General features: G+C 51.7%; 1 protein-coding gene across 10 annotated transcripts in view; it reads left to right on the top strand.

Annotated features, from left to right (window-relative positions):
• SAMD11 (sterile alpha motif domain containing 11) overlaps nucleotides 1-12,892 on the top strand; it is a 250,070-nt gene that overhangs the window by 187,529 nt on the left and 49,649 nt on the right. For all 10 annotated transcript variants that reach the window (XM_053280812.1, XM_053280813.1, XM_053280814.1 and 7 more), the window contains one exon: nucleotides 2,544-2,668. In XM_053280812.1, the coding sequence (XP_053136787.1) occupies nucleotides 2,544-2,668 (125 nt within the window). The remainder of the gene's footprint in view (nucleotides 1-2,543; nucleotides 2,669-12,892) is intronic.

Here is a 12,892-nt window from a genome sequence, read left to right as displayed (position 1 = left end):
GGGTGAATCCGTACCGGATGATCAGCATTGCCCTTTAGCCACCGTGTGGGTCCCTGGGTGTGGGATGCACTGTGGGCTCAAATCCTTGAGCTTGGAAGCCTCGCACGGACCTCCTTAAGGCCCAAGGTTGGCTCGACTGGAGAGAGGAAAGAGGCGACAGGCAGCCTGCCATAATCGGCGGCACCCTGTGAAAATCTGGACCCAGACGCCATCGGCAGCACCTCCGTCTAATGACTTTTCTGTCATAAACTTTATCTGATTAAGCAGCGCGCCGGGCTGGAGATTAGCAGCCACCCCCCACTTCTCCCGCGCTCTGGATGGGCACATCAGAACGGCTCTGGGACGCTTGGGGTCCGAGCTGGGGAGGAATGCCGCATGCTGTCGGGGGCTATTTAAAGAGAGGCGATGGCTAGGTAACTTGGCAGATAATGCATGGCCTGGGTGGCCACAGGTTAGAGAGCTCTTCCGTGCGTCGGTGAGTGCATGTCATGTGCTGCGTCTTGCCAATGCGCAGAGCAAGGCTGCTGGTCATGTGAGTATGGGGAGCCAGACTCCTGCCTTCAGTCTTGATTGCCGTGAGATCTTTCCAGGTATTTCTCTTCCTTGGAATGCGGCGAGAAAAGGCCACGTTGAGGGAGGGGACAGGTCTTTTGAAAGTGGCGATGGTCTAAATCAGGCCTGCTCAACTTCGGCCCTCCTGCAGATGTTGGCCTACAACTCCCATAATTCCCGGCTCTTGGCTGCTATGGCTAGGGATTATGGGAGTTGTAGTCCAAAAACAGCTGGGGGGCTAAAGTTGAGCAGGCCTGGTCTAAATGGTGCCTCTACGTTCAGATGCCTCCTGAGTTTTGGGTGCCAAAGGTTGCTGGCTTCCCTTGGCTTTGTGGGTCTGTTGATCTGGAGGGAGACCAGATGGGTTGAAATGGCAAGGAGGCAGATTTATGCTAGACATTAGGGGGAATTTCCTGACAGTAAGAGCTGTGGGACAGTGGAACAGCCTGCCTCCTGAAGTAGTGAGCTCTCTTCCTCTGGAAGTTTTCAAACCGAGGGTGGATGGCTGAGGGTTGAACCCTGTTTAGCACCGGGGATAGTTCAGGCTCCCTACGCAAGACCAGCTCTCCACCTCTGTACATCCGACCTGTGGTATCAAAAGAGTTTCTAATAAGGTTTTTCTGAGAATCACTCCTGAGTCTTATATTCAAGGATGTGTGTGTACATATGTGTGGGTCAGTCCTCAGAGTTCAAGTTGAGAAAGGCGAGGCAACCTTGGAAAGGAACTGGGAGAAACGTATCATTTTAAGGAGAAAAGATCTGACCATTCGTTTGAGTTATAACTATGATATCTAGACAGAGATGTGTCTTATAGTGAGTGTGTGGCATTGGCTAATATTGATATTTACATGTGCATGTTGACAAACCCAGAAGAAATGTGTCAATGTCCAATGTAAGGGTAGAGACCCACTGTTTTTAGCAGAGCTGAAAGCCCTTTGGAAGAGGTTTCATTTTCTGTGCTGAGCACACACATTTCCAGTGTCCTGCTGTCTCCTCTGGTCAAACAGGGTTTGCAGGTTTTTAGGGTATGAAAACCTCCAGTACCTGTTTGATCAGAGGTAGAAGCAGAGAGGTGAGTGCACAACTTGAGGAAATAAGGATCTCTCGTTCAAACAGTCTTCCACTCTCTAAAAAATACTAATTAATTGATTGATTTGATTTCTATATTGCCCTTCCAAAAATGGCTCAGGGTGGTTTACATTAAAATAAGACCTCTGCAAGTATTTGCGCTCTCTCTCTGTCATAAAATATATGGAATTAAATAAAATTTATGCTTCCTATCCAACCATCTAATTTGTCCTTCAACCCATCAGCATATGTTACTTTCTCACTTTCTCACCTATCCCCATTTGTGTTCATTCTGCCTCTTTGAATGTTGACTTTTTTAAAAAAAGGCAGTGATTTATAGCCAAACCAGACGTGACTTTAAATATGTCACTGGCCTTCCATGTTTGTTTGGGTTTATTTTTGTAAACAACAGCTGCAACATGTCCCTGTCTCCGATGTGGGTCAGGACTGTCTTAAGGAGTCTGATAGACCCGCTGAATCCCAGAGCTGGCCCTGGTCTGGAGCCCTTTCCCACTGGTAGATTTTCTTCCAGTTCACATTCAGACTGCCTTAAGAGTTTTGGAAGTGCCAGGAGATTCCTTTCACAAGAGCTTTTGGGAGATGTACGAAATTTGGCCGACTCGTGTGCGCTCGTACTGCTAACGGAGCAAAGAGGCGCCTTTTTAAAGTGGCGCTTCTCTTCTGTTTAGCAGGGGGAGAGCAACTGGCCCTATCCAACCCCAGCACAGCATCCCTCCAGTGGCTGTTGCTGGATCTACCTTATGTTTCTTTTTGGATTGTGAGGCCTTTTAGGAAAGGGGACCCATCTGATTTATTATTCTTTGCAAACCGCTTTGAGTATGGTGGAAAAGTGGCATGTCAGTATTCATCGTGGCCATAGCCGGGACCGCCGTAAACCGAACCCTTTCTGTTCTCCTTCGCAGCCGGGACAACGACCTCACCTCCTTCATCTCCAACCTCCACCAGAGCCGGCAGCTCGTTATGCCAGAGACCCAGAGCCGCTGCGAGTTCAAGAGAAGCAGTCTGGATATCAGCTTAGGAGTGTCAGGTAAGGGGCGACCCACCTCTCCTTCCTCGCCTGTGTTGGGGCTGCAGCGAGGGAAGCAGAAAGACGGCTTTGTCTGAGCCCCGGCATCCATCCTTTGCAATCCTCGGCTCCAGCGGCCTGTGTCTTAAAAACGTGCTCCGTCGGAGAAGCAAAACGGCCTTAGGGAGAGGGGCCGGGGAGCGTCAGCGGGCAGCGGAGCAGAAAGGACCCCGGTCGGGTTTGTAATTGCATTAATCAGACGCTTGTCGCGCGGCGCCTCCGTCCCTGCCGGGCCCTTGCCTGAGTGGCGCGCTCGACTTTATACTGCGGTCTGACCTTTGTGGAGTTGAGCAGGCTCTGGCTTGTCTTGCTGTTGAACGAGAGAGAGAGAGGGAGGGAGAGAGAGAGAGAGGCCGGCTCGACCTCCTGCTGCTGCTTCTTTGCGCGTTGACAGTTGACAGCGTCAGTGGGAAGGAGACGGGGTCGGGATGCCGAGAAGGGCCGAGAGCGCATCAATCAACAAGTGAGGCTCTCCCCCCGGCGGCGGCGGCGGTGGGTGGCGCTTTTTTATTTCCACGCTCAGCTGGCGAACGGGTTCTGCAGAGTAACAGGCCCCTGGGAGTGGGGGGTAGGGGGGGGTGGCGAGGCAAGCAACCAGGCACATGGTGTGGCCGGCCAGACGCCAAACGGTGGTGGGGATCCGGATTTTCCAGAATGGCGCGGTGCTCATCCGGACAAAATCCCGACATCAACACACCCTCCCCACAGTTTTCAAGCTGGACGGACAGAAGTGCTTGGCAAAGGCCGTTGTGGCCGGGGAGGATGTCGGGTCGAATCCAGCAGCATCTGGGGACTCCAGTTCCGGAACCCTTGTTCTAAGGGGAAAGAGTGTTCTCTAATCCACCCCCCCCCCCGGCAACTGTGTGTGGAATGAGATGTGTTTTGGGTGGTAATATCGAGGCATTGGTGTGCACATGCACATTCAACGTGGGGTCTTCTTGATTCATCCTGAGCGGGATCTAAAATGGACTGAGCAGACAACAAAAAAATGTGTGAGTGCGTGTACGCGTGCACACCTTAGAGGGAACACTGCACGGGGTGGGTGGGTGGGGGGCCTGCAGTTTAAACCCACATCCTGACTTCCCCCAGTTTTGAATAGCTGCTTCTCCCCGCTTTGGGCTTAGCATTAACTCAGCAATGCTCAAAAGCACGATTGCTTAACTTCCAGGTCCATTTCCAGTTTTCAGCCCCTGAGGTTTCGTGATTGACAACTGGTTCCCTGGAAAAGCCCTCCGCGGGGAGGACGGTGTTTGCCGCCACAAGGCAGGGTGGATGGGCCCTCTCCCTTTGGTCATGCTCTTTGGGTTTTGGAGTAGGCAGATTCAGGGAAGGCAGGTCTGCTTTCTTTTTAGCCGTGGTAGCTAAGAAGGAGCATCCATGTACAGGGATAGTCTGTCTCTGAATACCGAATACTGGAGGGGAAGGTCCCTTGGGGGTGGATGTTAAGGTAGTTCGTAGGGATTGTAGGCCTGCTGTCGGAGTTCTGGGGTTTTGTATCTGAGGCTTTGGGGGTTGGGGGAGAGAGAAAGTGTGTTGGTGGGTCTTTTGCTGTGCTAAGAAGTGATGTGTCTTGGCGCATCCATGTGGGTCCAGGTTTCCCACAGCTCAGGTAGCTTTGGACTCTCTGTTTATTTAGAAGGTTTATACCCTGCCTTTCCACTGATTCCATAAGGATGCCATAACCATTTCCAGCAGCAGGCATGCACGCTCATGACCCTGTCTGATGGTAGAGGCCAGAAGGCTCTTGGCCGTCGTCTCTGCTGTCTCTGGGCGGCGGGAGCTGAGCAGAGTTCTTCCTGGCAGGGAAGGGGGAAGGCTAGCCACTTGCAGCTTCTCCGTCTGGGGTCCTGCTTCTGCACCCTTAAGCCCGCCCCCACCAGGTACCCCTACATGCCCGCACCAAGCTGCAAATGTCAAGCACCAGGGGCTGCAGCTTGTGTTTCCGTTGAGGGTGGGATGGCTTCTCTGACTCGGCTTCCTGCCTCTCCAACAAACACATGCATGCAAGCGCGGGAGGCAGAAGGGCAGGCGCTGATAAAATCTGATTGCCCCATCGATCGGTCTCGGAGCTGCCGTGGGTTGCCGCTTGAATGATTGAGATATTCTTAACGTGTTTGATGCAATGCTATCTATATTGGGCTCGGCCCAGCCCACCAGGGACCAGGAGGTATTACGGGGATCTCTTAATCATGGAGCAGGCCTGCGTGTGGTGGGCCCGCGCTCTCCGCCTGGCACGGGGAGATTTATTATCATGATCACTGGCGCTCGGCTCCGCTTCCTGAAAGGCTGCCGGGATGCTCTTGTGCCTCGTGTTTGGGGAGAGAGCGGCTCGGTTAAACTCCGCCAAGCATCGCCTTGCCGGTCAAATCCATCCAGGAAGAGGCCAGATGAGGCAAGGGCAAAACTGGGTCCATGTCCAGCCTACTCCCAGCCCGCTCGTTCAATATTTTTTGGGGGGGTGGGGGGCTTATTTTTTCTGTTCGTTCATTCAAAACAGGGGCACGCCACGCAAACGCTCCGGTGGGCCGTAACCAGCCACGACTTCGTGCCTGGGGGCCGAGGTTAGTTTTCAGCACGTTCATTATTAATTAAAATAAATAAACGAATAATGTCAACAATAGTTAAAGAAAGCCGTTTTAGTTGTCGGATCTCTCCTCCCCCCTGCTCCCGCATTTAAGGGCCGCTTTCCAGATTACACGCTGCCGCAGGGGTCAAATGCTTCCGCTTGGCAGGATGGTCTTGAAAACGGTCCCCAGAATCTCAAACGCTCACAACTGGAAAATACAGCTACTTTTTTTGCAACGCACATGCGCTGTTGTAGCACAGTAATGCAAAGATAAAATCCGAAAGAAGGCGTTGGAAATGTGAACAGCACTTACACTTTTAAACCCAAGGATATTGGCCAGAAAATAGACCTTAACCCTACTGCATCAGACATGTCAGCCCCAAATAAATGGCCATTCCTCCCCTCCCCTCCTGGATATTCTTACCTGGGGCCTGGTAAAAAGGCCCTGGGGGTGGGATCAGGGCCCAGGCCTTAGGTTGGGCAGGCCTGGTCTACACTTGACCGGCAGCAGCTCTCCAAGGTGTCAAGCAGGAGTCTTTCCCAGCCCGACCTGGAGATGTCAGGAACTGAACTTGAGACCTTCTGCATGCCAAGCAGGTGCTCTGCCAGTGAGCTTACAGCTCCATCTTACAGCACTCGCATGTAGTCGGCCATTGAAATGCAAACCAGAGGTGAACCCTGCTTAGCAAAGGGGGGAATTCGTGCTCGTTACCACAAGGCGGGTTCTGCTCCCCTTAATATTCTACATAATAATGGCAAAAAGCAATTAGATTGTCTCTCCTTGCAGTTTTGCACTGCTACAACTGCAAAATAAAATCGGGCGGGGGGGGGGGGGAATGCAGATCGACTTGATTTATTCTCATTGCAAAATCTGTAGGGTTTTTGTTTGTTTGTTTGGTTAACCCCTGGAATTGTTCTAATGGAGAACTTGGTCCCTGTATAGTTGCAGAGACTTCCTTCCCTCCCCAACTCGCCTCCCCCCCCGCCCCCCGCACCGTGGATCAGATAAATGGGAAGCTGCCTACAAGGTGCTGCTCTCTTGCCACAAAGGGATTTTCTCCGTGTGTGAGAGGGAGGATGATGGCATAAGGCCCTTTTTAATCTTAATTGAGAGCGACACACAAAGGGATGAGCGCAGGAGCCGGGCCGCCTGACAAAGGCATGGCAGCAAAGCCGGCAGTTTGCACATCAAACACAGACTTAGAGCCTCCCTGAGAAGCTTGCTGCGTGTCTGTAAACAAATCCAATCCTCTCTATCCAGTTTGGCTAATTCACTCTGCCAGGGCATGCAGTAGCGAGATGGGCGGTGGTTGGAGAAAGCTTGCAGAGATGGTGCCTGTCAGAAGAAAATCGGATCCTCTTGCATGTCTGTAGGGGATTCTTCAGCCTGGGTCTGTTAGTTTTTCCTAGGGCTGGTCCCAAACGACTTGCTGCTTTTCATAAATGCTTTTGGGATTGCTGAGAAAAGCCCTCCCCCTTTTTCGGCTTGTGTTCAGCACTCTTGGCAGAATCATTTGCATGTTGGTCTAAATTGCCCGTGCATGCCCTCGCTCTTAATGCCATTATCTACAGCCAAAACTGATGATAGGCTACCTTGTTCCGTTCGCTCTAGGACCCCTGATTGGCGCTACCTCATTCTGGTTGCTGTAGGATCCCTGACTAGGTGGATCACCTAGGTCTCAGGAGCCTCCAGCTCCTGGAAATTAGAGTGGAAAACCAGTTCAGTTTTAGTCTGCAAATGCCAATAAAGGATGTGTTGGTGTGCAATTCTGGTCTTGTTCTGCCTTTATGGGCCAGATTCTGCTCTGCTCTGAAAGTTTGTATCTAGCTCGTGTTTGACACTCTTTGTAAAACTGCTTGCTTGTTTGTTTAAATCGCCCTTTCTTGTCCTCACTCTCAATGCCATTATTCACAGCCAGACCTCAGAGGCTACCTTACTTGGTTTGCTCTAGAATCCTTGACTGGTGCTAGCTTATTCTGTCCTCTATAGGATCCATGATTGGGTGGGCTCCAGTGTTCCCTGAAAGAGGGAATCTCAGATGTTGACTACGGCTCCCAGGATCCCTAGCTGCAGTGGGCTTTGGATTGAGGATGCTGGGAGTTGTAGTCAAAAACATCTGGGATTTTCTGTTAGAGGGGCCCCCAGTGTGTCAGAACTCAGGAGCCACTGATAGGGAAACCAGTTTTACATCCGAAATGCCAATAAAGAATGTGGTGGTCTGTGACTCACTTTTTTTGTCTTTAGGACTAGATTCTGGTCTTCTCTGGAAGTATTCATAGCCCATGTCAAAAAGAACCAGTTTGCTGCTTGAGGAGGCAGCAGCAGTGGTTGGAACCTAGTATCTGAGCTTCCACCCAGCATTACACACACGTTACCAGGCTTGTCTTAAAGGGTTAGTGTGGTTGAGAAAGAAAAAGAAAAGCTGAGGTTTTTCGGGACTTCTTTCTGCATTGGGAGTACCACATTCTGTGCTTGTGTTTGTAGGAAATATGCACAGCTCTGTTTCTTCTGGGCTTTTTGGTGTATTCCAGCTCTCGAAAACCAAGGAAGGAATTCGCCCTGGTTATCTTCTGGGACACCTGTGAAGTTGTAGCTAGTGGCTAGAGGCCAAATTGGGATGTGAGTGTGCTTTAAAAATCCCCACCCCCCACCGCCACTGCTTTGCACTTTAAAATTTATGTTTGTGTTATATTTATATGCCACCTGATATATGTGTATCTCTAGGCAATGTACACAGTTTAAAACATGCAAATATATACAGAGTAAAAGCAAAACAATAGCACAAAACAAAAATAGTTAAAAACAATTGCATGAGATAAAAACAAACAGTTAAAGCCTGAGAAAACAGGTGTGTCTTGAGGGTCTTTTTAAAAGCAATCAGAGATGGAGATGCTCTTATTTTGACAGGGAACCTATTCCAAAGCCCCGGGGCAGCCACAGAGAAGGCCTGGTCCCGAACTGCCACCAAACGAGCCGGTGGCAACTGTAACTGGGTGGTTACCAGATGGTCTTCTTTTCTTTTTTAAAAATTAGCCGGGGGAGCAGGGAGGAGTCTCTCATTTGGACCTGGACCACAGGAGGAGTTTTTTGTGGGTTTTTTTTAATCCTCTCCTCTGGCAGCAGTCACCTCTCCCTGAAGTGGATGTTTGTCCCAAGGAAATTGGGATGGGGAGCCAGCCTTGTGGTGGCAGGCATGAATGGTCCCCTTTGCTAAGCAGGGCTTGCCCTGGTTTGCAGTTGGGCAGCAGACCAGCATGTGAGCACTGTCTACTAGGAGGACACAGTTCAGTGGCAGAGGGTCGTCTGCTTGGCATGCAGAAGGCCCCAGGTCCACTCCCTGGCAGCATCTCCAGCTAGGGGTGGGAGAGGCTCTTGCCTGCTACTTCTTGTAGCTGCTGCCAGTCCGTGTAGTGCACCCAGCCAGATGGACCAAGGGTCTGACTCAGTATAAGGCAGCTTCCTATGTATCTAAGCTGCTGCTGTTGCAGTCCTAGATTTTGATCTTACCTGCTTTACTGATGCCTCTGGGAGGCCCCAGGCAGGGGATGCAGGCCTGCCCCCTCTCCTGCTGTCCCTCCCCTGCAACTGGTGTTTGGAGGCCTCTGACCTCCGAGGCCTGGAGGTCGGGCTCTTATAGCCCTTCTGTCCTCCATGAATTTGTCTAAGCCCCACCTCAAGCCATCCAAGCTGGTGGCCATCACCCCACCCCTTGACAGATAAATCCACAGATTAATGGTGCGCTGTGCGAAAAAGGTCTTCCTTTTGCCTTTCCTAAATCTCCTGAAACTGGAATCTCAGTTTCGTGGGAGGGAACTTCATGAACTTCCTGGATCATGATGAAGGTCTTGGGCCCCCCCGTCTGTCTCCAAGCCCAAGTCACCCCCAAATGAGCTAGTGGCAACCCTAACCGGACCTCCCCAGATGATCTTACTAGGCGGCATGGAAAAGAAGGCGCCGTTGAGGGCTTTATAGGTAATAACCAGCAGACCTCCTCCCAATGGTTGCGAAATCAACCATTAAGGCTATTTCACACTCTGCAGTTTCAAGGAGGGTGGTGGTGTGTTTGGTCTCCTTGAATTCTGTGTTGGGAGGTGGGAGAGGGTGCAGCCGGAGGCCGTGGAGAGGGAAGGGTTAAGCCGCGGATGTGGCCACAGCTCATAAATTAACCAAGGACCTGCCCCCTCCACCACCTCCTCCTCCTCTCCCCGCCATCCTGCAAAAGCAAGGTATTGAACACGGCTGTTCCGCTGATGCTGTGCTCTCTCCAGCAGCGGGAAACTAATTGGCCGGGGAGCAGCTGCGTCCCAGAGTGGGGGGAGAGCCCAACCAATTAAGAACTCAGGAGAGGCTTCACAGTGCACACATCACCCCCCCCTTTCAATTTCCCACTCACTTGCTTTTCTCACTCCCCTCCTCCTTTTCCTGCTTCACACCCTCCACTTTGAGGGTTCTCTTCTTTTCCCCCTTTCCTGCATCTCGCGTTTCCCACCCACTCCTTTCCCCTTTGTCTCTTCTTCCAGCTTAATGCCCATTTAGGCTAGATTTGGGTCAGAAATCCCCTTGGCCAAACTTCTGGCTGAATTTGGTGGGGGGACAAGGCGGAAGAGGGAAACTTCAGGGCTGAATGGGGATTTGAACCCGGGTCTCCCAAGTCTTAGTCTGACCGTCCACACCATGCTGGAGCTCATGTGTCAGTACCCAAAGGTCAGGGGGCATCTGTGCTGGTGGCCAAGCACATTTTAAACATGATGCCCACCAGCTGGCAAACCAGCCATGCCTCCCTGGGCTGTAATCAAAATGCTTTCCTTTCCTGTTTCCTCCATGCCTCCTTTACCCTCTCTTCCTGATTCACGTGTGCTGATTCATGTGGCCGTTTCTGAGATGGATCGCCCTAAGGCAATCCCGCCTCTACTGCATTCCCACCTCCACCCCATTCCCGCCTCTACATTGATCTGATAAAAGTCAGGTCTTGTGAGAGAAAACACACACACACGCACACAGAGACGGCATGCTCCTTGAAAATGGCTCACGAGGGCAGATTTCCACAAAGTCATTTATCACATGAATATTGGCGAGAATGCTCACCTTGTGGTGACTTTTCCCCCCAGATATGGAAATATATCCTACATCTTTTTTGCTTTTGAACCATTCTCCTCCTCCTTCCTCCCCCTTGCCTTCTTCTCCCCCTGTTCTCCCTCTCTCCCCCAACCCCTTTTCTTCTCCCCCCCACCCCCCACCGCTTGCTTCCTCCATGCCGCCCTCCCTCTGCCTTTGAGCTCCTCGGGAAGAAGACAATTTGAAGGCTTTCCGCTTCGCTCTCAGCCGAGAGGCTCTTTTTCCCTCAAGCCAATCAATGGCAGCCGTTCCGGCCCCAGTGGGGCCCGGCAAACACGAGATCAATAAGTTATTAGCACCATTCTGTCAGCTGTAATGTGGAGATTGATCGGGGCTGGGGCTCTTGCACGCCGCTTGGCACTTCCCCGGCCTGATAAAGATGACAGATTAAGGGAATAAGAAAAAGGAATTAAGGAGTCTGGCTGTCAAAGCCTGTCACGGGCCGGTGGGGGCTGCAGGAGTGCAGTCGGACGGTTAAATGACGCCGAGGGCACGGCTCCTCTGGCAGCGCCCCGTGCAGCCGCTATCTCTCCGCGGCTGCCTTCAAAGCGGCGAGGCCTTGACAAGACGAAATGGGGACGGTCAGCATGGAACTGTCAGGCCGGGGGTCTGAGGAGGAGGAGGAAGCGGCTCTGGCTGGCATGGGCCTTGCACGTTGCCATGGTGATGGGTAATGGGCCCAGGGCGGTGCAGGCTGCGATTCCTGTCGGGGAAGCATGAGGCCCTAAGAGGCTAAGATGGCCCTGGGGCAGGCTTGGGGATATAGGAAGCGGCGTTATACCGAGCCGCACCCTTGGTCCACCTAGCTTAGTTTACACTGGCAGGCGGCCGCTCTCTGAGGAGTCTGGCGGGAGTCTTTCCCAGCTCTACCTGCAGATGCTGCCAGGGCCTGAACCTGGAAGCCTTTGGTTGGGTTGTCTGCCATGAGAGAGCTCATGGACAACCAGACTGTGGAGCTTTTGCCCACTGGAGCAGAGTGGAGCTCCTTTCCACATTTAGTACCCTGCATGTGGTTCAAGTGCTTGGAGCAGCGCCTCTTAGGCCCAGTGGAGATGTCATATTCTGGATCTTGGCCATGGTTAGGAGAGCAGTGTCTGACAAGGTTGTGCATCGCCTTTTGAGTGTTTTGAAGCTAGCTGTGCTGCTGTGTTAGTGCTGTGCCCCCAGAGTTAGAGAAGGTGACCTGCAAGCCCTGGTTCAAGCGAACCATGGTTAGTGCTATTGGTGTATATCCCAGGCTGTACTGTGGCTAGTTTTTTTTTTAAAAAAAGCAAGTGGGAAGGGGAAATCTGTTTGCAAGGAAAGTGGAGGGAGAGGGCAAGCCTGTGGTACAGCTTCTGACCTGACTGTGTGAATCGACTCGTAAGGTCCTACTGAAAGACGTAGGAGAATCCAGCATTTTCGCTCCTGTTGCCCACTTCAGACATATTGGCTCCTTGCAAACAATTCTTTGCCATTGGGAACCAGCCTCAGGAATAAAGCCCTCTCATCTCGGCACACATTCTTTCCTTTCCTTGTCAGCCCTCTCAGCCTTATGGTTTTGTATGCTAACCATGGTTAACAGGAGCCAGGGCTCCCATCTTAACCAGGGTATGACCTCTGAGAGCTTTTGTGAACATAAAAGGGAGGGGGGCTGTGAGCCCTCCTCTGGACTCCTTGGGGGCAAAAGGGTGGGGTATAAATAAATAAATAAATAAATAAATATTTAAAAATCTGGGAATGAGAAAGAAACCGCCCTCAGCATCTGCACCGCTGAGTCTCCTTCTTTGTCACGAGGCGGAACGGCTGGGCTTGTTTTCCATTCTATGAATTTTTACCGGACGTTTATGGCCTGGCGCACGCTGTAAAAACGAACATCGCAGGGCTCTGCACCTCTCCTCGTAAGCAGCCTTAATACAGGTGAAGATCAAAGGAGGGCTCTGCAGCGACCCCCTGCCTCCTCTCCCTCCCTCCCCGCCACTGCATTCCTGCAGAGTAACTTCCACGAGGCATCCAGAATCTGGCCCTTGGAAACCAGACAATTGCGGGGTTCATCTCTTCCGGGTGTTCAGTCTCCCGGGGCCAACGTAACATGAGTCACAGTGTGCGGTCCTCCACGTTCGATTTTTTCTTTGTGAAATAACAGCCGCAGGGGGCCGTTACCAGCCTTAAGTCTTTCCCTCTTCTGCAGTCCTGATCAGGCCCTCCGTGCCTGCTGTTTGGCCTGGGAGGGAAGTGCCTTTGACACCCTCCTGCTTGTTTCGCTCAGGGTGCCCCTGACTGGGATGGTGGCAAAGAGAAAGGGTTAAACACACACACACACCAAGCCTGATCACTGTTCCTTGACAGAGAAAGACCTCAAACAGGAAGATTGAAACACCGCCTACTTTGGTCTGGATAATCAATTAATTGATAATTTTCTTTATTTAGAATATTTCTGCCCATCCCCTCCGATACCCTGCCGCTCAGGGCGACTCACAACATTAATAAAATAGATACCACATGTAAAATAAAAGGCTAATAA

This window comes from Hemicordylus capensis, chromosome 16, assembly GCF_027244095.1.
Source record: "Hemicordylus capensis ecotype Gifberg chromosome 16, rHemCap1.1.pri, whole genome shotgun sequence".
NCBI classification, from domain to species: Eukaryota; Metazoa; Chordata; class Lepidosauria; order Squamata; family Cordylidae; genus Hemicordylus; species Hemicordylus capensis.
The sequence above is the reverse complement of the archived record's forward strand: the minus strand, read 5'-3'. Positions and strand labels throughout refer to the sequence as shown.